Here is a 24,044-nt window from a genome sequence, read left to right on the forward strand (position 1 = left end):
TTCTTCATGAAGTCCCAAGACATTTAACTCCAAAGATCACAATTTTTTTACAATCTCCTAAAGTTCACCAATATTAGCGCCAAGTTTTTATAAATTATTATAAATAAATGCTAGAATTAAATCAGAATTATCGTTGTTATTGCCTTTAATAATCTTTAATTATTACCACTTCTATTTTATATGTATGTTCAACTATTTCCTTCTTAGAAGGCCACCATTACTAGTTTTTGAGGAATGTATTTTAGAATGAAAGGTTGTCAAATATCTCCCTTCCGCCTTTTTTGAATTACCCGGCTATGTATTATATAAAGCGCTACAGAGCTCGTATCTGGCAATACTATATATGTATCTTTGGGAGGCCTTGACATAACCTATAAAGCGACGCTATGCATGATTATTGGATATTGCGTTCAACCGTTATGGACGTGTAAACATGGAGTTCACTAGCGCCGAAATTCGCGCTTTTTTTAAGTTTTCCTTCGTTAAAGGCAAATCAGCTAGAGAAACGTTCCGTTGTTGGTGTTTTGGGGGATGGTACTCTATCACTTCGAACTGCGGACGAATGGTTTCGACGATTCAAAGCGGGTGAAAACGACACCATGGATAAGCCAGCCGGCGGAAGACCTGTGACGACGAATACCGATCAAATCATGGAAAACATCGAGTTAGACCGGCATGTGGCATCTCGTGACATCGCCCAGAAGATGGGAGTTAGTCACCAAACCATTTTAAACCATCTGCAGAAGGCTGGATACACAAAAAAGCTTGATGTTTGGGTGCCGCATAATTTGACGCAAAAAAACCTTCCGGACCGAATCAATGCCTGCGATATGATGCTGAAACGGGACGAACTCGACTCATTTTTGAAGCGGTTGGTGATTGGCGACGAAAAATTAATCACATACGACAATATCAAGCGAAAGCGGTCGTGGTGAATCGTCCCAAACTGTGGCCAAGCCGGAATTGACGGCCAGGAAGGTTTTGCTGTGTGTTTGGTGGGATTGGAAAGGAATAATCCTCTATGAGCTGCTCCCATATGGCCAGACGCTTAATTCTACCATCTACTGCGAACAACTGGACCGCTTGAAGCAGGCGATCGACCAGAAGCGTCCAGAATTGGCCAACAGGAAGGGTGTAGTGTTCCACCAGGACAACGCCAGACTACACACTTCGTTGATGACTCGTCAGAAGCTACGGGAGCTCGGATGGGAGGTTTTATCGCATCCACCATATAGCCCGGACATAGCGCCAAGTGATTACCACCTGTTCCTGTCCATGGCGAACGCCCTTGTTGGTGTAAAGTTGAACTCAAAAGAGGCTTGTGAAAGATGTTGTCCGATTTCTACGCATTTAAGAGAGGGGGGGCTTCTACGAGGGGGCTATTATGAAGTTGTCATCTAGATGGAAGCATTTATCGCAGGAAACGGCGCTTATTGCAAGTAAATCCGATCACTGTAACAGTTTTTTATAAAGCATTGAATAAAGAGCAAAAAAGCGGAAGGAAGATATTTGACAACCGTATATTTAAACCTCTAAAAAACCCAATTATGTATTTTTTGCGCAGGTTACCCAACGATTAATACGGCTATATTCGAAAAATAAAAAAAAAATTAAATATGATCAAGCTGTGAACATTTAGGAACTGAAAAAATTAATTGCGACCTTTAGGGACAAATTGGTGTTATACTTCCACAATTGTCAAAAAAATGCATTTTATGGAATGCGCAATTTTATAGTTAATTTAATTAGCTATTGCACAATGCTAATATCCATTTAGTACTTATATAAATCTAATAACACTGATCAACTTTACTACTTACTATAATGACATACAAACATTTCTCAAGTTTTACTACATACATTATTTTTAACTTTCGAATTCGTAATTACAGTAGTCCGTAATGGGTAAACTCATTGAATAATTTCAAGTGCGGTGAAAATTATATGGGAGATTTGGACTTTAAATAAATTAATATCTTCTGCAGTAATCCAATTAATGAAGCCAAAGTCACGTTGCTATATAAAATTTAGGAAAATTTAGAACCGATTAGAACCGAATTTCGTAAAATTTTGTTTTCTGCCTTTTGTAAAACTTTTCAAATCAATTTTTGGTTGAGAAACTCATTCCTATCCAAACTATCCAATGAGTCTGCAATTGTCGTAATCAATCTTCGAAGTGAACTTGAGCGTATATTTGTAAGTTTTCGAATTTATATAAATTCTCGAAAAGGTTCATCATAACTGTTATTGTTATCACTCGCATCAAAACCATTGTTGAGTAATAATGTAGTTGTTGTCGGTTGTTGTAACACCAATTGATTGTGATTCGCTTGCATTAGATGTTGCGACAATTGTGGCTGCATATGGCTGAGACTTTGGTTCTGTATTTGTATGGTTGTGGTGGCGGTAGTTAGACGAGGTTGCTGATTCACCACATCTGCCGCAGCCAAGGCGCAATCGTACGAATTTGTGCCATTTGTTAGAACGTCATCATAACAGGGTCCAGGCCCAGGTCCAGGGCCAGGCCCAGAGCTATTGCCGCCACCGCCAGCATTTAAATTTAAAATGCCAACGCCAACACCAACGCCGAGTCCAACATCACCAACTCCGCCAATACCGCCATTGCCGGTTAGATCGGTAGTGGCGCCATTCAAAATTACACCATTCAAATCCAACGATGACTCTTCATTGCGTTTGGAGAGAATTATATGCGTTAAATTTATTATGTAGTTTTTCGCTAGAGTTAAAGTCTCAATTTTAGATAGGCGACGTTCCATTTCCACGTGTGGAATAACTTCACGCAACGACTGAAATAAATAATAAGGCATAAAATAAGGTATACAGGGTTATATGTTTTTGGGATTCCTGTTTTTTTGTATAAGATAAACAAACATAATCAATACTGCATTCGAAAATTTTTTCTTTCATTGCCTGTTTGGTTTCTTCGCTTGCCACACTTCATAAATTACAATACATAAGTGCATACAATATTTAACATAAAATATGTTGATTGGAAACATACACACTGCAAGACATTACCTGAAAAGCGTCATTTAAGCTGTGCATTCTCATGCGTTCGCGCTCATTTGACTCCAATCGCCGCAGATTACGCTCCTTTGCATTGAGAACGCCTTTCCTGCGCCGGCTTTGTGTGGAGCCCGTTAAGGAATTCCTAGCGCGGCTGGATGGGCGTGCACTGCCACCGTTGCTGCTGCCGCCGCCGCCGCTTGTATCGTCGCTCTGTGAACTTGAATCTGTCATTTCCATCTCATAATTATTATTGCTTAACTGAAATGCAAAGGGAAAGAAATTGTTCTACATTCTGCTGGACTGTCACGAACCACAAATGAACTACAGTTTCTTTACTTTCAACCCACATACTACACAGAAATCCTTAATGTGCCCTCATATACAATATAAAACCATAACAATAAATGCATATGTAACTTCAAACAGTTATAAACAGCCGGGAAATTAAAATATTTTATAAATCAATGTATGACACCAAACCCTATTTTACAGGCGATTCGATAAATACTAAGCTTTACCACCTAATGACGTCACTATCATGTCGTAAATTCTCGTTTGGGAAGAATATGGATCATAGTTTTATCTCAAAATTTCAATTTTAGAAAAATAGAAAATGATCCATTTCTGGAAATTGGTCAGTGAAACCAAATATCGCTTGGATAGTGTATACGACGATTATTCTCCTTCGCAGAGCACCGTCAAAAATTAATATATCGAGTTTTAACGTGGTTGCAGGAAGGTTTTTGAAGATCCATGAACATATAAGTAAATATGTATGTATGTATGTGCCGCCACAGTGGCTACCACGACGGATAATGCGACATATTTCCGTATTATATTAGCATACCGCTAACTGAAGATGCCAGTTGCAGAAATATGGGGTCATATGCCACATATCTGATATTAAAGAACATACTAAACTGTGCTGAAAAAAGTATTGATATATGTATGGATGCGAAATAAAAGAAAATACGTCTACAATATTTTGACTCAAATAACACAAAACATATGTTTTGAACGGAAAACGTTACCCATATACATATATATTGGTTCTCAAATATCTCCTTTCCGCTTGTTTGCTCTTTATTCAATGCTTTATAAAAAGTGTTACTGTGATCGGATTTAGTTGAAATATGCGCCGTTTCGTTCGATAACCTGTTTTCATGTAGACGGCAACTTCATAATACCCCCCTCGTAGAATCCCCCTCTTTATTTGCGAAGAACTTGGACAGACACTTTTCACAACCCTCTTTTGAGATCAACTTGACACCAACAAGGGCGTTCGCCATGGACAGGAACAGAAGGTAATCACTTGGCGCTATGTCCGGGCTATATGGTGGACGCGATAAAACTTCCCATCCGAGCTCCCGTATGTTCTGACGGGTCGTCAATGATGTATGTGGTCTGGCGTTGTCCTGGTGGAACACTACACCCTTCCTGTTGGCCAATTCTGAACCCTTCTGGTTGATCGCCTGCTTCAACCGGTGCAGTTGTTCGCAGTAGATGGTAAAATTAAACGTCTGGAGATATGGAAGCAGCTCATAGTGGATGATTCCCTTCCAATTCCACCAAACACACAGCAAAACCTTCTTGGCCGTCAATCCCGACTTGTCCACTGTTTGGGGCGCTTCACCGGCCTTCGACCACGACCGTTTTCGCTTGATATTGTCGTATGTGATCCATTTTTCATCGCAAGTCACCATCCGCTTCAAAAATGGGTCGAGTTCGTTCCATTTCAGCAGCATGTCGCAGGCGTTGATTTGGTCCAGAAATTTTTTTGCGTCAAATCATGCGGCACCCAAACATCAAGCTTTGTGTATCCAGCTTTCTGCAGATGGTTTAAGATGGTTTTCTGACTAACTCCCATCTTCAGGGCGATATCACGAGATGCCATATGCCGGTCTAACTCGATGCTTTCCATGATTTGATCGGTATTCCGCCGGCTGGCTTATCCTTGGTGTCGTTTTCACCCGCTCTGAATCGTCGAAACCATTCGTCCGCAGTTCGAAGTGATAGAGTACCATCCCCCAAAACACCACTAATCTCACGGAATGTTTCTCTAGCGGATTTGCCTTTAACGAAGGAAAAATTTAAAATAGCGCGAATGTCGGCTTTAGTGAACTCCATGTTTGCACGTCTATAACTGTTTAATGCAATATCCCAACTAATCACGCATAGCGTCGTTTTGTAGGTTATGTCAAGACCTTTCAAAGATGTATAGTATTGCCAGATACGAGCTCTGTAGCGCTTTATACATAGCCGCGAAATTCAAAAGACAAAAAGGCGGAAGGGAGATATTTGACAACCTAATATATATGTATACGTAAATGATCAGAGTGACAAGTTATGGTTATTTAGTCAAGTCCGTCTGCCTGTCTGTCTCTCTAACTGTATATAAGTGAACTAGTCTCTCATTGTTTGAGATATCGATCTGAAATTTTGCTTATTTATTGGAATCGCCGAATACGTATCTCTATGGGATATACATAGCTGCCACAAAAACTGATCGATCAAACTCAAGCCCATATACATAAAGAACTTTATTTATTTGCCAGATGTCTTCAAATTTGGAATAGATTACACAAGTTTACAAATTCAGGTCAACTTTTGGATCTGAGCATATAAGAACGGTTCTTAACTATATTTGATATGCTGAATTCGAATATGCATTTAGTTTTTTAAGATTGATTCTAGTTTCCGAGTTCTCGCATGATAGCACCATTGTGCTGTTACAAGCACTGTAATTAAATACCGATTGAGGAAAATTCTCCCAATCTTACAGGCACTGCTTGATAAGTCATTTCAGTAAAATAAAATAAGTGATTAGAGCAAATAAAAATGCAGAGACAGTTTTGCAAAGTTGATTCAAAGTGTTTTTGTTACGTTTGTGGTAGTTATATGATTAAAAAAAGTGGCAAAATAATAACAAATGCGCTCAAAGATGCGTATCTGCACTACTTTGGTTTCAGAGTAGCAGACACTCATAAGTCATGGATACCGAAATTTATTTGTAACGCATGCAAAACAAAGCTGTATAAGTGGTCATTGAGAGAACGTGAGTACTTTTCCTTTTCAATGCCAGCGCTCTGGAGAGAACCTAAAAACCATGTAGATGATTGCTACTTTTGTTTGATGAAAATTAAGGGCATAAATGCAAACAAATTAGCAAAATATGAATATCCTGATGTATCAGCAGTATCCAAGCCAGTTCCACGTACTGCTAATGATTCATTGCCAGTTTGTCCAAGTATAAGTGGAAACGTCCTGGAAACTTTAGCTCCATCACCCCCGAGTAATGATAGCGACTTTGTCATGGAAGAGACACATTTAATTTCGCAAGATGAACTAAGCGATTTGATTCGTGATTTGAATTTGTCCAAACAAAAAGCAGAGTTGCTAGCATCACGGTTGCAGCAATGGAAATATCTAGACTCTCGAACACAAGTTACTGTATACAGAAACAGAAATCGGACACTTCGACCGTTCTTCTGAAAGAAAAGACAACCTAAGTTTCTGTAACGATATTAATGGTTTATTTAATGAAATGAATACACCGTACGATCGAAACGAATGGCGTTTATTCATTGATGGTTCCAAATACAGCCTAAAAGCTGCTCTTCTCCACAATGGAAATAAAAAACCATCTATTCCCATTGCTCATGCAGTACAAACGAAGGAATGCTACGAAACAATGCGGAAGATCCTGTGCTTCATCAAATACAATGATCATAAATGGAAAATATGTGGCGATCTAAAAGTTTAAACATTGATTCCATTTAAATCGAAAACACTTATTTTTTATATTATTTCAACAGGTAATTGGTATCTTAACTGGGATGCAATCTGGATTCACCAAATTTTGTTGCTTTTTATGCTTGTGGGATAGCCGCGCAACTGAACATCATTATGTGAGAAAAGAATGGCAAAGTCGTACTCAATATGAGCCTGGACAGCAAAACGTCTCCGCTGAACCACTTGTAAATCCACAAGACATTTTCCTGCCACCTCTTCACATTAAACTAGGCCTTATAAAGAACTTCGTCAAAGCATTAAACCGTGAAGGACCGGCTTTTCAGTATTTAGTTAAGTTGTTTCCTAAATTGTCATATGCAAAAATCAAAGAAGGAATATTTGTCGGACCTGATATTAGAAAATTAATGGCTGATAAAAAATTTACAAAATGTTTATCGCCCGATGAAGCAGCCGCATGGGCATCTTTTCAAAATATCGTTCACCACTTTCTTGGTAATCACAAATCCCCTAATTTTAAGGAAATTATTGGCGATATGTTGCAAAATTATCGAAAGATTGGAGCTAGAATGTCTCTAAAGATCCATTTTCTGCATTCCCATCTCGATTTTTTTCCGGAAAACATTGAAAAAAGATACCAAGGATTTTGGGATGAAGGCATGATGAGCGACTACTGTTGGACTCTAATACGTGAAACAGATACTAAACAATACAAAAGGCAAAGTTCCACCAATCTTCATTTCTGATATGTTACTTTTATGTTAATAAAATGCATATTATTTGACAAAAATCATAAAAAATTAAATCCTTGATTATTTCAAAAACTAGAATCAATCTTAAAAAACGAAATGAATATTCGGATTCAGTGTCATCAATTGTCATAGAAACCACTTTTGGTTGCCCAGATCCAAAACCGTGTATACTTGTGTTATTATCCAAAGCAGCGTTACAAGTTTCGAACAAATTACATTATTTGACAAGATAGGTTCACGAAATTTGGTAATGGAGTATGTCTAGAAGATCGGATCCAACTTTTTGACTAAAATCAAAATAAATATCTTTTTTAACTATTAAGAAGGCACCTGTAAATCATAATATAGCTTCGGTGTAGCCGAAGTTAATTTTTCATTCTTTTTTTATAACATAATACCTGTGTAGTCCTCTGGCTGGCTCGTCGTACTGGTCGTGATGATCCCTCCTGTAAATCAATAGGTGACCTTGGATTCTCAGGATTCATGTTAGGATTGATTTGATGTTGATGCATTTGGTGTTGTTGTTCCATAGTCATATACTCATGCGAGACTAGTATATCCGAAATATGATTCGAACCCATTTTGATTGCTGTTATATTTAAAAAGTAAAACTTTTTCGTAATTTCTATACATTCACAGATATTTAAGCATTTAATTTATTATATAATACATTTTAGTCTGTCGGTGCATATAATAACATGGTAATAAATTTTCAAGCACAGGTGCATTGGTGTAAAAGCTTAAGTGTTTTTAGTATGTCAGTGGAGTTATAGTTAACAAACACGACGGTCATGCACATGTGGCATTATGCGAGGTGCCAACGCACTCTTGTTATTAAGATCACTACTGGCTTAAATAATATTATTTCTTAAATTTCTTGTTGTGAAATTGACTTGTACAAACATTCCTGTTTCCACGTATTCTTATGTTAAATATTATTATTTAATCGGGTATGGTCTGGATTTATGTACAATATTATTTAATAAAAGCTTAGTATTGAGGTATCTTAAGGAATCATAGAAAGCACCTTTTTCTCCTAATAATAATGTTATGAATCTAATAGATAAAAGTTGTGGGAATTAAATTATGCTCTACTTCTCAGTAAGCCATGCGCCGACATTCTCCGGCACTCAAAGTGTAACCAATTAAAAAAACCATAAATTCGGTTTGGAATATTATTTTTATTTATTTTAAAGTACAAAATGTATGAAATTAATTATAAACTCAGGACCAATTCATTTTTGCTCGATATGGCCACCTTTGCCTTAACTATGGACCTGAGACGGTCAAATAACGAATCGCAAGCTGCCCGAATGTGACTTGCCGATATTTTGGCCTACTCACGGACAATGGCTTTCTTCAGAATCTCGAGACTGGTGCGTTAAATATGCGTTAAATTTATTATGTAGTTTTTCGCTAGAGTTAAAGTCTCAATTTTAGATAGACGACGCTCCATTTCCACGTGTGGAATAACTTCACGCAACGACTGTAATATATAATAAGGTATAAAATGAGGTATACAAAGTTATATGTTTTTGGTGTATTTTTTAGTTAAGATCTTCCTCTCTAAAATGGCCCAGAGAGAATAATCCATTGGATTCACATCTGGTGAATTCGAGAGTCATTGTGTGGTCGTAATGAAGTTCGGAACGTTGTTTTTCAGCCATTCTTGGTTCACTCGCGCTTGGTGAGATGGTGCTGAGTCCTGTTTAATTTCGGTTTGCGACCGAAATGTTTATTTGCCCACGGCTTCAAAGTAGCCTCCAGAACACTTTCCCGATAATATGTCGCATTTTCTTTGACGGCAGGCTCGATGAAAACAATTGGAGAGCGCCCATCTGCGGTGACAGCGGCCCAAACCATTATTAGTGGCTGGTGCTGCCTCCTGGTGGCCAACCGATGACTTAGATTCTCGTATTAACGGTCGGTCAAGTAAGCCCGATCGTTTTGAGAGTTTACGAATTACTCAATTGGAAAATTTTTTTCGTCAGAAAACACAATGTTAGGAATTTTACCGCTTTCGGCCAAGCGAAGCAACTGCTTCGCTCTCTCAAGTCTTACTTGTTGCTACTTCGGTGTGAGATCATGGGCCTTTTGGAACTTGTACGGCTTGACCTTGAGCTCATTTCTCAATATGCTTCGGATGCTGCGGTCGGATATTTTCAGTTTTTTAGCCATTTGATTGGCACTTCGTCGTGGATTTCGCTTAAGTCGGTTCTTCCGAACCATCTCACGTGACGTTGCAGTCTTTTGATGACCACCTCCATGTCGTTTTGCGATGCTACTAATATCATTGTAACGAGTGATGGTGCGATAAACAAAAACTCACGAACAATCGCTGGCTGTGATTTCCAGCTAAATATAAAGCAATCACACTATTACGTTTGAATTCCATCGCTGATCACTTTTTTTGCGTTTACTTTTGGCAAAACGCTTTTGTACACTTTTGAACAATACTCCGAACTGTCATTCAGCATATTTATAAACAGCTGATTCCAATGCGACAGCTGTGCGAACGGAGTGAAGTTGGTTACACTTCGAGTGCTGGACCCTGGCCAACACAGATTAACATGGAGAAGGTCAGACCTGCGCGAATTGCCCGATTAATCACAAGCGACGCCGAAAATACCACAGACTTAATCGTGTGACATGGTGCAACCTATTAGAGCCCTTATGCTCCAGAGGGGAGTGACAATAAAAAATTGACGGTCTATGAGATTAATGATATACATATGTGCATACCATAAGAATTTTCAAACATCCGGGTGGCTTTATACCTTATATACTGGTTAATCTCAGCGGTATATTAAAGAAACTAATACGGCAAGTTTTTATGGTAATGATATAATGTAATACCAAAAATGGATACAATCAAGTCAATACTACCCGTAGGCCCCTTATACCTGATATAAGACTCTCACACTTGCAGTTGAATTTATATCATAACATTGAATTCTGTTTTTTTTTTTTAGATACGGGACCGACGCTGTGCAACAAACTCATGTGTAAGTCAATGTATTTACATAAACTCTTATAGTAATATACCCACATACATTTGTATTAAAAAAAATAAAAAAAAAATTATTTAGCTTCGGTTCCAAACATTATCTAAACACCGAATTCTCAATGTCTGGTTAGCAACCATCTGCCAGTTAAGTTCAGGTTAAAAAAACGGCTAGCCAGGCATCGAAAAGAGAAGAAGAGAATATTAATTATAACAATGTTTAATACATATTGCATCAGAACTAACTGTAAGAATCAATATTTTAGGCTCTTTATAATAGCATCTTCTACAATATAAGTATCAGGTTTCTATCTTCTGTGAAAGTAACTGTCGTCTAATTATTTATGAAGGATACATTTGTAGATGCTTCAAGCTGTGCTACAATGTCTCCGGATTTCTCCGTCGATGTAAACCTAAAAAATTCTCGTTAAACTAAGAGATTATTATCAGTACAAATCAGAGCCAATCAAAAAAAATCAAAAATTTACAAAATATTGGCGTTTTAAAAAAAGTTAAATTTTCTTCCAAGTTTTGGTTGTTTTTGGCCTACCAAAATTGGATTTTCATCAGATCAAAGGCCTATTCAGACATAGTATGAAGAATTATTACAGAAAAGCCAGAAAATTTCATGACGATCAAATCATTTGTCTTCCAATTTCGAAAAATATTGTTTTGAGAAACAAGTGTTTAAAGATAAACTGATGGAGCTGATTGAACTGGGCGGCTACCCTTTAAATGGCTATAACTCAACAACTTTTTGTGATATCGATTTGAAGTAATTTTTAAAAATATAAACATTGAAATATGAAAACAAAAGATTTTTTCAAATTTTCACACTGGTTGTACCCCTTAATAGAGCTGCAACGCACGTACCAAAAATAAGGCCGCCTAGAAAAAACCGTGCCAAGCGGTAAAAGGTTGAGGCCCGTGCTGCAGGAATATTTCTATGACTTTATGCTTTCATCTTATCTGTATTAAATTTGCTTTCTTGTTGATGTTGGGTGGAAAAAATGTGTTTTGTACCATTTTGAAAACTAATAATGTATAAATCATACGTAGACTTTGAGTCAAAAAATATGTTTTTTCAGATTATACCGAAATATAGGAATGGCAAGACGAAAAGACAGAAACATCTCATTTAAACATTTATTTATCGATATAATTAATGAAAAAACGGTTCTTTTGAAATCCGTTGACTATCATGATTAAGTTTTTGAACATGAGCCTTGCGAGCTTTGGAGGCACCACATCAAATGGGTAAAGTGTAAAATATTCTTTAAGCATTGAATTTCGAATTTTCGAGCAATAAGTCATATGTACAATTTATCGAATACATCAACTGAATACTTTTTTGCAAAATTTTTAACAGCTGCGTCGAGTTCCTTCACTTTTGTATCATGGAGCTGCCATAGAAAAGAATTAATGTCACTGTTGGTATGAAATGTATTTTCCAGATTGACGCGCATTTTTAAAATCGAGGATTTGTATTAACACATGTGTATTGGAAGATAAATATTCAATCAAATATGGTGAGGTAGCATTCTAGGTACCTGTATATCCAAAAAATTTAGAAAATAGGTTTTAAGAGTTATGCTTTTCATCAACAATGCTTTTGGTTGATTTAGAAGACTTTAGATTGTCTGGCAATTATTATTGTATATATAGTATAAATTGATTTCATCAACATCTGTATTAAATTATAAAAGGTTGAGTTATTTACAGTGCATAGTTATGGACAGTCGAAGTTTTTCGGCACGGCCCGCAAGGTCTGAAATCACAAGGCGTAGTAAGACAGCACCACCGAAAATATATCGTAGCCGTTAAAATCTTACATTTTTGTATCTGCTTCGAGTAATTGAAAAGGTTTAGTTTTTAACCGGAATTTTTCTCATAATTAAAAAATTCGTATTGTTCGTATACTCGTATATATTTTTCATTTATGAACTTCTTCAATATTGGTAGTCGAAAAAGTCTTTTCGTATTTCTAATCAAACTTAAACTTCTTTTTATATATTTATACTAATAAATAAATAAATAAATATATACCACTTTGGTCGACTACTTTTTGCCATTTTTTCCGCTAAAGACATTATTCTATCAGTGTAAAACTTTCATCAGTGTAAATCGAAATTTTGAAATTTGCAGAAGGGAATCGAGCGAATCATTGTTGTGCTACACGAACTGATACAGCATCATCTCCGTAAACTTCACAAATTTCATTGGTAGCTTGCATGGCATTCTTCTTTTTTTGTACAAAAATTTCCAAATATACCGAATTTCTTCATAATTTTCACTAATTTTTGAACAGCTGTAACTTTTTTTCAACTTCCCCGAATTTATTTTTTTCGGTTAAATTAAGCTTAAACTCTCACGTCTCCAACACTATTTATACATCTATTGGTAAAATACGAAAAGACTTTTTCAACCACCCAGTAAATTGAGAAATAAAGTAATTTGAGATGTAATGGAGAAGATGTGACATGTAATTTTTTTCCAAACACTGAAAGTCTCATAAAGTTGTTAGAATAACGAAAATTGTTATATACGTTGGTGGTAATATTTGACCCGTTTTTATCTATTTTCATTGGGTTTCATAAAGTACCTCACATTCAAACACCAATGATATGAAGTAAAGTCAACCGGATGTTTTGAAATCCTGATATTAATTATAAGGGGGCTAGGCCAAGTTTTCATCCAATTTTATCTACTATTTCAAGCACAAATAACGGGTGATTTTTTTGAGGTTAGGATTTTCATGCATTAGTATTTGACAGATCACGTGGGATTTCAGACATGGTGTCAAAGAGAAAGATGCTCAGTATGCTTTGACATTTCATCATGAATAGACTTACTAACGAGCAACGCTTGCAAATCATTGAATTTTATTACCAAAATCAGTGTTCGGTTCGAAATGTGTTTCGCGCGCGTGTTTTGTTCAGCGATGAGGCTCATTCCTGGTTGAATGGCTACGTAAATAAGCAAAATTGCCGCATTTGGGGTGAAGAGCAACAAGAAGCCGTTCAAGAACTGCCCATGCATCCCGAAAAATGCACTGTTTGGTGTGGTTTGTACGCTGGTGGAATCATTGGACCGTATTTTTTCAAAGATGCTGTTGGACGCAACGTTACGGTGAATGGCGATCGCTATCGTTCGATGCTAACAAACTTTTTGTTGCCAAAAATGGAAGAACTGAACTTGGTTGACATGTGGTTTCAACAAGATGGCGCTACATGCCACACAGCTCGCGATTCTATGGCCATTTTGAGGGAAAACTTCGGACAACAATTCATCTCAAGAAATGGACCCGTAAGTTGGCCACCAAGATCATGCGATTTAACGCCTTTAGACTATTTTTTGTGGGGCTACGTCAAGTCTAAAGTCTACAGAAATAAGCCAGCAACTATTCCAGCTTTGGAAGACAACATTTCCGAAGAAATTCGGGCTATTCCGGCCGAAATGCTCGAAAAAGTTGCCCAAAATTGGACTTTCCGAATGGACCACCTAAGACGCAGCCGCGGTCAACATTTAAATGAAATTATCTTCAAAAAGTAAATGTCATGAACCAATCTAACGTTTCAAATAAAGAACCGATGAGATTTTGCAAATTTTATGCGTTTTTTTTTTAAAAAAAGTTATCAAGCTCTTAAAAAATCACCCTATATAAACTGTTCTGAGTAAAACACGCTCATTGAGATAACTCACATATTGGCAAATATATCCGGTATAAAGTCATCCGGATGCTCAAGGAAGTATTGACCGTTATATCAATTGCTTCCAGATTTGTGTACTGGAAAGTGATAGAATCAAATGGAATTTGAAATTGTGTTATATGGGAAGTAGGCGTGGTTGTATACATTTAAGGTTTTCACAAGTCTCATAAAGTTATAACGATTCGAAACATAACATTGAGAATTGTAAATGTGTAAACTCATTTTTGTATGAAATCCATCAACATTTTTTTTTTAAACAAGTGTAAAAATTTATAATTTTACGATTTTACGATGCTTTACGACGGGTTGTGAGTACCCCAAGTCACAAAATTGAAATAATTGTAAATTGTAAACATTTTTATTTTAATTTTATTCTTAACAAGCATAGACATCCGTACAATTTTTTAGGTATAAGCGAATTTACAGAATTTTTCGTTTCCGGCGTTGTGTGTTGGGTAAGCATCTCTCGGTTTTGACTCGTATCACTCAGATATGTTCTATATTTTATTCTTACATACAAACGAAGTTATTCGGTTTGAAAATCAAATTCACATATCTAAATGAAATTTCAAAACGAAAAACTTATAAGGTGTGGTTCCTTCTCTGCGTACATGCCAACCAGGTACATACATATACATATGTGGGTGACTGAAGGTTGGAGGGAAAGGAAGAGACTGGTTTGGTTACTAAGTTACAGCGGAATCGCTGGAAACTGTAAAATTAACGAGCTTACAGAAAGACTATCTTTTATCCAATCTAATCAGACTGAGTCCGCTGGCCTGTTGGATTTTAGCACTGACTCTGTGGACCTTGTGTAAGTAAGCTCAGTAAGCTTTAATTAAGGGGTTTCATTGGGTAAAAAACAGGCTTTTTACAACAATTTTTTCCATATTTAAAAATTAAATATTTTATTTGAAAAAAACATACACTAATAACAAAGAAATTCTGAATTTTTTGGAAAAAAAAATTTTAAGCTCGGCTATTACGACCCAATTTCCGGTGACTAATCGGAAAAAAATGCGTCTCCGTTAACTCTTTACAAGATCATCTAATGTGAAAAATACGTGTTTTAGTTAAAACCTTAATTTAGAACTTGGATGAAAGAAAAAAGGACAATAGGATTTTTGGCAGACATTTTTACAAAAAAAATTAAAATTTCATTGAAAATTTCGCGATATTTTTCTTTTTTCAAATAGTTATAATCGAAAAAATCCTTCATCCAAGTCTTTCAAGATTTTAGCTCAAAGACCTGTGTAAAATTTCATGAATATCGATTAAGTAGTTCTCGAGAAATCTTGCCAACCAATTTCAAAAACATAGTTTCGAAAAAAACGCGTTTAAAGCCTAGCTAGCCTCGAGCACACAAGTTTTTAAGGCTGTATATCCGAAACTATGACTAGGATCTACTTGAATATTCTAAAGGTTTTGTAGAATTTAATTGGACATTGAAAAACATCGATAAACCCACAACTAACTAATGAGGCAGTGGAATTTCTATGGATGAAAGTGGATTTATTGCCCAACGGTTATTGCAAAACGTCATCCTGCAAAAAATTGAAACAGTGCTATTTTTTCAGATCTTTCGTAACGCGAAGTCATTATATAATATCACAATACTCTCAGGCTAATAACGAATTTCCATTTGACAAAGTATTTACATATCACTTGAACAAATATGTATGTTTTTTGCTGCAAGCAGTTGTTTCGATGTGATATGTAATCATTTGGTTTGTAAAAACGAAATCACTCACATCAATTTCCTCCGGTTTCTGAAACATTTCTAATTCAAAACTTCACCGATTACAGAGTTCTCACAACTTCTATATTTTTTATAAACCGTTCTGTTGGCATAGTGTGAGATTCAGACTCGTTCCTTCCGCTTTATCATACCAAGCCTCTCTGAGTCCAAAGGAACATACATATGTACTATTAATCAAATATCAAAATTGTATCTCAAATTTTGTCTGTCTGTCAATCTGTATTTTGAGAATAACAGAGCATTGAGGCGTAGTAAAGTTATAGTGTTCGTACTTAGCAGCTAAAAAGCAGTCAGTACTGAAAAAGTTTAAGTGAGGATTGTATTAAATGAAAATATAATTTTGCCAAGACCTCTTTAATTGTACACTAACAGTTTAATGTTAATAAATGTAATTAGAGCTGTGTTTTTCTGTTCGAAAGTACTTAAAAGCCATTACCGCCACTAGCACTGGTGACATTAAAAAATATTGTCGCCAGCCAAACTCCTGCCATGCCGGAGACTTTTTCACGTCATCGCAGCTGTAACCCTATAACCTTATTTCATTGCTTTTTATTTTATTTCCCCTCAGCTTTGCAACAAAGAACTAACAGCATTCTTAAGGACCAACAGCTTTATTCTTTCATATTAACACAATACAAATGTGAACATGAAAAGCAAGTATCGAAGAACATTTACTTAACTGCACTGGTTGCAATCAAAGTAAATACATAACAAAACGAGTGCAGATAAGGCAAAAAGACCACAAATATATTGCAATAATAATTAAATTTAATAAAAATTCAATTATGGCAAAATAATAAAAATAAATGTATATATAAATATATAATAAATATTGATTAAAGCCAATCGGAGTTTGTAACTCCTCATAACCACTTAAAAGAACCTATTTTGAAGATGATGGTACAATTTTAGTGTTTATTGTTAACATCCTGAGCCAAATTGATTAGACTAGGTAATAGTATAACAATCGACTTGCCTGTAATATTGGGTATTCGAAAAAGTCTTTTCGTATTTCTAATCAAACTTCAACTTATTTTATTTATTTTTTTATATTTATATTAATAAATACATAAACAAATATGTACCATTTTGATCAACCACTTTTTGTCATTTTTCCGCTAGGGACATTATTCCAACAGTGTAAAAGTTTCATCGGTGTAAATCGAAATTTCGAAATTTCCAGAACGGAAGCGAGCGAACGATTGTTGTGCTACAGCATCGTCTCCGTAAACTTCACAAATTTCATTGGTGGCTTGCATGTCATTCTTATCTTTTTTATACAAAAATTTCAAAATATAATTTCTTCATTATTTTCACTCATTTTTGAGCAACTGTAACTTTTTTTCAACTTCCACGAATTTAATCTGGTTAAATGAAGCTTAAAATCTCACCTTTCTAATATTACAAGGCGCGATCCAAAGTAAACAGTAATTTGTTGAATCCGCTCTCTGTTGGCGCCATCTACATATATGTAGACTGCTGCGTTAGGATCTGCTATCTTTATCGATTGCCCAGTGAGAATTTCATGACATTTCATAGATTGGAAGTGAAGTTATTGCGTTTTAAGTGACAGGATGTTTGTGTTATCAGTGCGAAAATAAGCTTCGAACAAAGAGCCAACATTAAATTTTGTTTTAAAATTGGTAAAACTTTTACCGGAGCGTTTCAATTGATGAAACAAGTTTATGGCGATGATTGCCTATCCCATAGCAGAGTGCACGAGTGGTTTCAACGTTTTCTAAGTGGTCGTGAGGACAAAAATGACGATCAGCATGTGGGCCAATCAAAATCCGTGATCACCGGAAATTCCAACGAAACTGTGCGTGAATTCATCAAAAATCAGCCGAAATCATCATTGAAATTCATGGAAATGGAATTGAACATCTCCAAAACATCGATTTAACACATTTTGACCGAACATTTGGGCTTACGAAAGTTGTGTGCACGGTTTGTTCCGCACAAATTGACTGACGACCAAAAATTGCTCAGTATCCAACATTCGAAGGACGATTATTTGACCAAAAGTCACATTTTAACTATTAACCACTCCTCGTATTTACCTGATATGGCACCGTGCGACTTCTTCCTTTTCGGAAAAATGCATCTGCCCATGAAAGGAAAGCGTTATGCAGACGTAGAGGCCGTTCAAAAGGCTTGTACTGACATAATGGCGGCTTTTGGACCGTTAAAAAAGCTGTATTGAAGCAGAAGGAGACTATTTTGAATAAAATAAATTGATTTTGCCGAAAAAACCATTTGTTCTGTTTTTTCAAGTCCTGTGTTCCTTGGAACACTCCTTCTATATGGTATAACACAATATGATTGGTAGCACTGGAGATATGCGACTGCAACGACATCTATTGACAAAATACGAAAAAACTTTTTCGACTACCCAATATAAATGAACAAATAGGTCAAAGCGTTATTTTTCATTACGTTAGAACTACTTGCCGGGGCAAGAGTTTAATTTTTTAAGTATTCTTATATCGAATTATTTTTCTGCACCATTTTTTTATTATTATACTCGTTTTTAACAAATAATTATGTATTTTGGAACATATTATTATTTTTGATTTATAAATTCACAATATTTCAAACAAAGTTTCAATTAAAATGTGATATATAAAATAAAAGGCATTCAAAACCAACGAAATCGATACCAAAGTCAACAAAACTATATTAATAAGGCAGGGTTAAAAAATTTTTAATTAAAAATTAGATTTTCAATTACAATTTTGGGATTAAAGTAGTAAAATTTAATTTTAAACTGTTGTAATTTCAAACAGTTTGATTAATTTTTGAGAAACTATGTTTTATTTAAAACATTGGAGTGGCAAATAAAAATTTATTTTTCAAATAGAAAAAAGGATGATTTACATATTCCTAATATAAGGTAGTGGTCTGGTAACTTGGGTTCAAAAAATCGATTTTTTTTTGCTTAATTTGAAAGTACAATGTCTTGCGAACATACTGTGAAAATTTCAGACAGAAATTCGAAATATTTCGGGAGTTACAACGAGTTCCCTAAAGCGCCTCGATGTCCTCTCTCTCGGAGTTGTTGAACTTTAAAAGTGTTTTTCTCAAAACATTGTTTTTCTGATCGGCCCGGGTCCTAACTTTTTTCTACTGAACCGATTGCATTCAAATTTGAACAGGCTGTTCTACACATTTATGGTTCTCGTCGGTACTAACGCTAATTTTTTCACCCCTAACTTTATATTTTACCATCCATTCTTTGCTAAAATAAAAGGACTTTGTTGTTAAGTCCACCATTTTGTTATTTACCCTTGAAATTTAACTTCAGTAGTTCTGACTATAATGGCATGTCTATAGATTAAGAATAATCAAGAATATTTGATTTCAAATAACATCAAGAGCCAAAATCACCCGGGTCACCCACATGTATTTTTTTTGAGGTTCCAACTTCGAGTGACAATAATAATAGTAATAAAGTATTAAATTTTTTCAAAAGCATTTTTTGTTTATATTTTCAATATGTGAATAAAAACACTCTAAATATTCAAGATAAACATTTTTATTTTTCTATAAAAAACCACCCTCCAAAGAAGTCATGAAAATAGGCATAAGTTACCAGACTATTACCTTAAACACTGTAATAAAAACACTTAAATATAGAATGGAAAAAAAAAGCTAGAACATGTTGATAAATAAAAATAAAAGATAAATAAGAAGCATGTTGACATTTTATTAAAAATAAACTTTTCTTTCCTAAAGATAGCCAAAATGAGAGAAAACAAGTACGCAACCCGAAAAAAATTAAATTAATTCTAAAACTATTTCTTTTTTCTAATTTCCAATTATGAGCTTGTGTTTTAAATTTTAAAAATTGTGTTTAGACAAGATTTTCGGGATTATAAAGCAAAATTATTTAAAATATTAAATCAATTATTTTTTAATGCGTTATTTGTAACTTTGACCGAAGATGAATTCAGCTAAAAATAGAGATGTGGATTTAACTTTCCCGGGCATAGTTCAAATTGAATGATTGAAGGTATCTCGACCTATAGTTTTTATAACCTACAAAGTGCGGTTTTTTAAACTTTTTGGAAAATTGTGGTGAAGAGTTCCAATATGTGTTCACACAGAGGCAGCTGATGGTCAATTGAAAAATATTTAGCCTTAGAAATTTTAGTGTAGATGAAACACCTGAAGCTTTTATGCTTATTATCTATACAACTTTCTTAATATAGTTTATTATATGTTTAACTTTGTTATGTTTAATATATGTAATGTATTATGTTTGTCTTGATCCCTCAATATGTTATTTGGACTTGAGCATATTTTTAATACGCAAGAAATGAAAAAAAAGTGATTTAATTGAGAAAAAACCCAAATTTTCTATTGAGAAAAGATCGATTGAGTTGATAACTAAATAAGCTAATGTAAGTTCTTTGATTTATTTATTTTACTATTATATCAAGGCGGAGGAGCTTCCTACAACAGATGATTCTATTTAATCGCATATAACCAGATTTAATTGAGTCTTTTCAAATCTAACAACTCAACGGATTTTGGTATAGCTTTCTACAAAAATCTTTCCAGTTTTTTTTTTGTTTTTTATTTGATCTGAAACTGAATATTTTTTTATTTCTTTATTGCTTTAGAAAGCGTTCCTTTTCGATATATAAAACATAATTTACAAATTTGATGGATGGATTTTCCATAATTGAATACACTAAGAGAACAATGCGTGATCTATCTTAGCAACAAATAAAGCTGATTTTGAAACAATTTCAGAAACAGAAAAATTTAAATTAGTTGGTAGTATTAAGGGGTTATATACAGTTAGGATTTTCGATTTTTTTTGCGTTTTCTTAATATATATATATCTGAGTATACACACAAAAAATTTCAAGTCGATCCGACGAATATTTTCGAAGTTATAGACACATTAGTGAAGGCGCGCCGACTACATGTAAAGTGCTTTCAAAAATTTAAACTCGTTTTTCTCGAATGGTTGTTTTCAAAGTCGGTGAGCAAGATTTCTCAGAAACAGCAAACCGATCAGTCTGAAATTTTCACACAAGCTTCTTAACTATATTTTTTAGTAATTAATCGAAGGATTTCTCCATCCGTTGAAAATTTCTTATTTTTATAAACAATTAAAGACCTGAATTTTGGTCGAAAATCGAACCTTTTGTTTTAAGTAGCCGCCATTTTGTCAAAAAAATTTTTTTTTGCTAATTCCTTCGATCAATCACTAGATTATTTATTATATTAATGAAATTTATTTGGTTTTTGCATTTGAGATGATCCAGTTCAGAGATATCGTGCTCACTGCAAGAGGCCTTCTTATGCGGACCTTTGCAAAGTTGGCAATATCAACGTTCCCGATGATTAGTTTTGACAGTAAAAATATGTGAATATAGTTTAAGGTTGTCATAATATACCTGCCAAGTTTCAAATCAATAAACCAAATAGTTTGCTTAGAAAGAACTCTTGAAAAATTCCTTTTTTTCGACCTCCTAACTGTATACGAGTATGACCCCTTAAATATGACATGATTTATATAGAATATACATTTGTTTGTTTTAAGCAACTTAATTAAGCAAGCACAGACTCACTTTTTCAATAACGTTTTCCTAAAATATAATCACTTTAAAATCAATTGAATTTGAAAATTTTTTTTTTAATATTTTTTTTATGAGATCTCTTACAAACGACTATTTTCACCAAATTTTAAGGTTTCTTTCTAACGAAAGTATTGTTAATTTTTATAAAACTCAATAACATGCTTCGTGTACACATTTAATATTGTGTTGAAACATAAATTTCTTTAACTTTCAGTTAACTTTTAATGAAATTTTCTATTCCACTGAAATAACACTTGTTGCGCTGCACACATGAAATCAAAATACAAGCTCTTTCAACGGTAAACGACGACGAACCACGACGGCGCCGAGTGATTCCCGCTGCGGCAAATGCACAACTAAGCAGACAGATTGAACCGGAAGCACTGAGGCTGCCGCATAGCCACTTGTGGATTCGAATGAAATGCCAACGTATAACACACTACGAAAGGTTGGCAGCCAGCTAACACTGATAGACAGACAAGCGAGCAACAAGTACGAGTACGACGGCGCCAACACGCGCTAACACGCAACGTCAACAAAGGCTGGACCAACCAGCCAACCAACCACCCACACAAGTCCTCTGCGACAATTCGCATGGCAATTGGTAGCATTGCGCATGCCCGTTTCCTTTGCGCTCAAGACAATACGTTATCAAGCGACCGGCACGCGGATCATCAACGCCGAACAATTGAGTGGATACTTGTTGCTTCGGCACTGTTGAGTGGAAAACGACATTGCGCTCAATTACGCTTGAGTGATGGTAAGTCAGCATGGTGCTGAAGAAGCAAATTAAAGCATAAGCGAAGCATGGCTAAAACAGTTCCACTCCTCTGCCTTCCACGACCATTCAAATACACTGGAAAGTGTTAGCTTTGCTACTCATATTTGTGTGCATTATCAGCTGCTTGTGCGCTTGTAGGCCAGGGTTTGTTTTACTATGTGTGCAATGCCAATGGAGTGCGTGGGCTTGTGGATGCATGTGTGTGCTTTGATTAAGGGTGATTTTGCTTGATGTTGTTCTTGCTGTTGTTAGATTTTTTCCACATATAAAAAACATCTAAAGTTGATTACGTATGTACGCGCATACATATAAACTTACATACATACACATAATCACATATTTATATACATACATATGTATACAGAATCAGTTTGCTAGTGATGACGTTGGTAAGACTAATGTCATTACATAGATGATTCAATAAATGTAGATTATTACGCTAATGGGGCGCATATGCACTTACACTTTGCTCTAGATCCATTACGTTACCAGAAAACTTCTTACGTTGTACTTGTTCAGCTACTGGCGCGTTTTTAAAGGAACGTTTTGACAAAATTTAATATAGTCAGTTTATTGGTCTAAGAACCTCTAACAATCTTGACCTTTTCCTCCGGGTATTGCGCCGCCTTGTCGTCAAGTCATGACAGCAAAGGCAAATCTCTAGACTTTAAACAGATGTTCCCAGTTCTTAACCAAAGGAAATTACCTGAGTGTTCAAAGTTTTTGCTTAAATAACAAAACGTCTTCTTGGTAAGGGTTTTGACCAAAATGCTAATACTTTCAATCATAAAGCCCGACTCTGGAAAAACCGTGATATGTGATATGCATACTCTTGCAGAACCCCCAGAGGTGATCTGGTAACCGATGCTCAGACCATACTAAAATTATGGAGAGAACACTTCTCCAGCCTGCTGAATGGCAGTGAAAGCATAACTCCAGGAGAAGGCGAACCCGATTCCCCAATCGATGACGATGGAGCAGACGTTCCATTGCTCTACCATGAAGAAGTTCAAATAGCAATTGCCCGCCAACAAAGCGGCGGTAGCCGATGAATTGCTGACCGAGAATGTATCAGCTTCTTTGTAAAATATGGTCGGACGAAAGCATGCCCAACAATTGGAATTTAAGTGTGCTCTGCCCAATCCACAAAAAGGGAGACGCCACAATCTGCGCCAAGAAACGTGGGATAAGTCTCCTCAACATCGCGTATAAGGTTCTATCGAGGATATTGTGTGAAAGTTCAAAGCCCACCGTCAACAAACTGGTTTACCCTTATCAGTGTGGCTTTAGACCTGGCAAATCTACAATCGACCAGATTTTCACCATTCAAATCTCGGAAAAGACCCGTGCAAAAAGGATCGACACACACCACCTCTTCGTCGATTTCAAAGCTGCTTTTGACAGCATGAAAAGGAGCTGCCTTTATGCCGCTATGTCTGAATTTGATCTCCCCACAAAACTAATACGGCTGTGTAAACTGACGTTGAGCAATACCAAAAGCTCCATCAGGATCGGGAAGGACCTCTCCGAGCCATTCGATACCAATCGAGACTTCAGACAAGGCGATTCCTTTCGTGCGACTTTTTCAACCTGCTTTTGGAGAATTTCGAGCTGCAGAACTCAACAGCGAAGATACCATCTTCTATAAGAGTGTACAAGTGCTG

At 35.7% G+C, this 24,044-nt stretch overlaps 2 protein-coding genes across 3 annotated transcripts in view; one reads left to right on the plus strand and one right to left on the minus strand.

The window, feature by feature from the left end:
* The window catches only part of LOC105224060 (uncharacterized), an 89,190-nt gene that overhangs the window by 15,209 nt on the left and 49,937 nt on the right, over positions 1–24,044 (plus strand). The window contains exon 2 of one of the 2 annotated variants that reach the window (XM_049449538.1): positions 10,505–10,537. The exons of the other annotated variant lie outside the window; for it this stretch is intronic. The gene's annotated coding sequence lies outside the window, so the exon portion shown is untranslated. The remainder of the gene's footprint in view (positions 1–10,504; positions 10,538–24,044) is intronic. 2 annotated transcript variants of the gene reach the window in all.
* LOC105224080 (protein dimmed) lies at positions 1,930–22,701 on the minus strand. Its single transcript, XM_049449433.1, has 4 exons — positions 21,591–22,701; positions 7,931–8,121; positions 3,040–3,288; positions 1,930–2,807 (listed from the first exon to the last, which is right to left on the minus strand). Exons 2-4 carry the CDS (start codon positions 8,111–8,113, stop codon positions 2,211–2,213), a joined length of 1,029 nt encoding a protein of 342 aa, XP_049305390.1. The 5' UTR covers positions 8,114–8,121; positions 21,591–22,701; the 3' UTR covers positions 1,930–2,210.

This window comes from Bactrocera dorsalis, chromosome 1 (assembly GCF_023373825.1).
Source record: "Bactrocera dorsalis isolate Fly_Bdor chromosome 1, ASM2337382v1, whole genome shotgun sequence".
NCBI classification, from domain to species: Eukaryota; Metazoa; Arthropoda; class Insecta; order Diptera; family Tephritidae; genus Bactrocera; species Bactrocera dorsalis.

Bases quoted from the DNA above. Each gene is read 5' to 3' on its own strand.
- LOC105224080 (XM_049449433.1), bottom strand. From the start codon at position 8,113: ATGGGTTCGAATCATATTTCGGATATACTAGTCTCGCATGAGTATATG. The intron at 3,289-7,930 runs GTATTATGTTAT...TTTGCATTTCAG, and splicing joins CCAGCCAGAGGACTACACAG to TTAAGCAATAATAATTATGA. The intron at 2,808-3,039 runs GTAATGTCTTGC...TATTTATTTCAG, and splicing joins GCTTAAATGACGCTTTTCAG to TCGTTGCGTGAAGTTATTCC.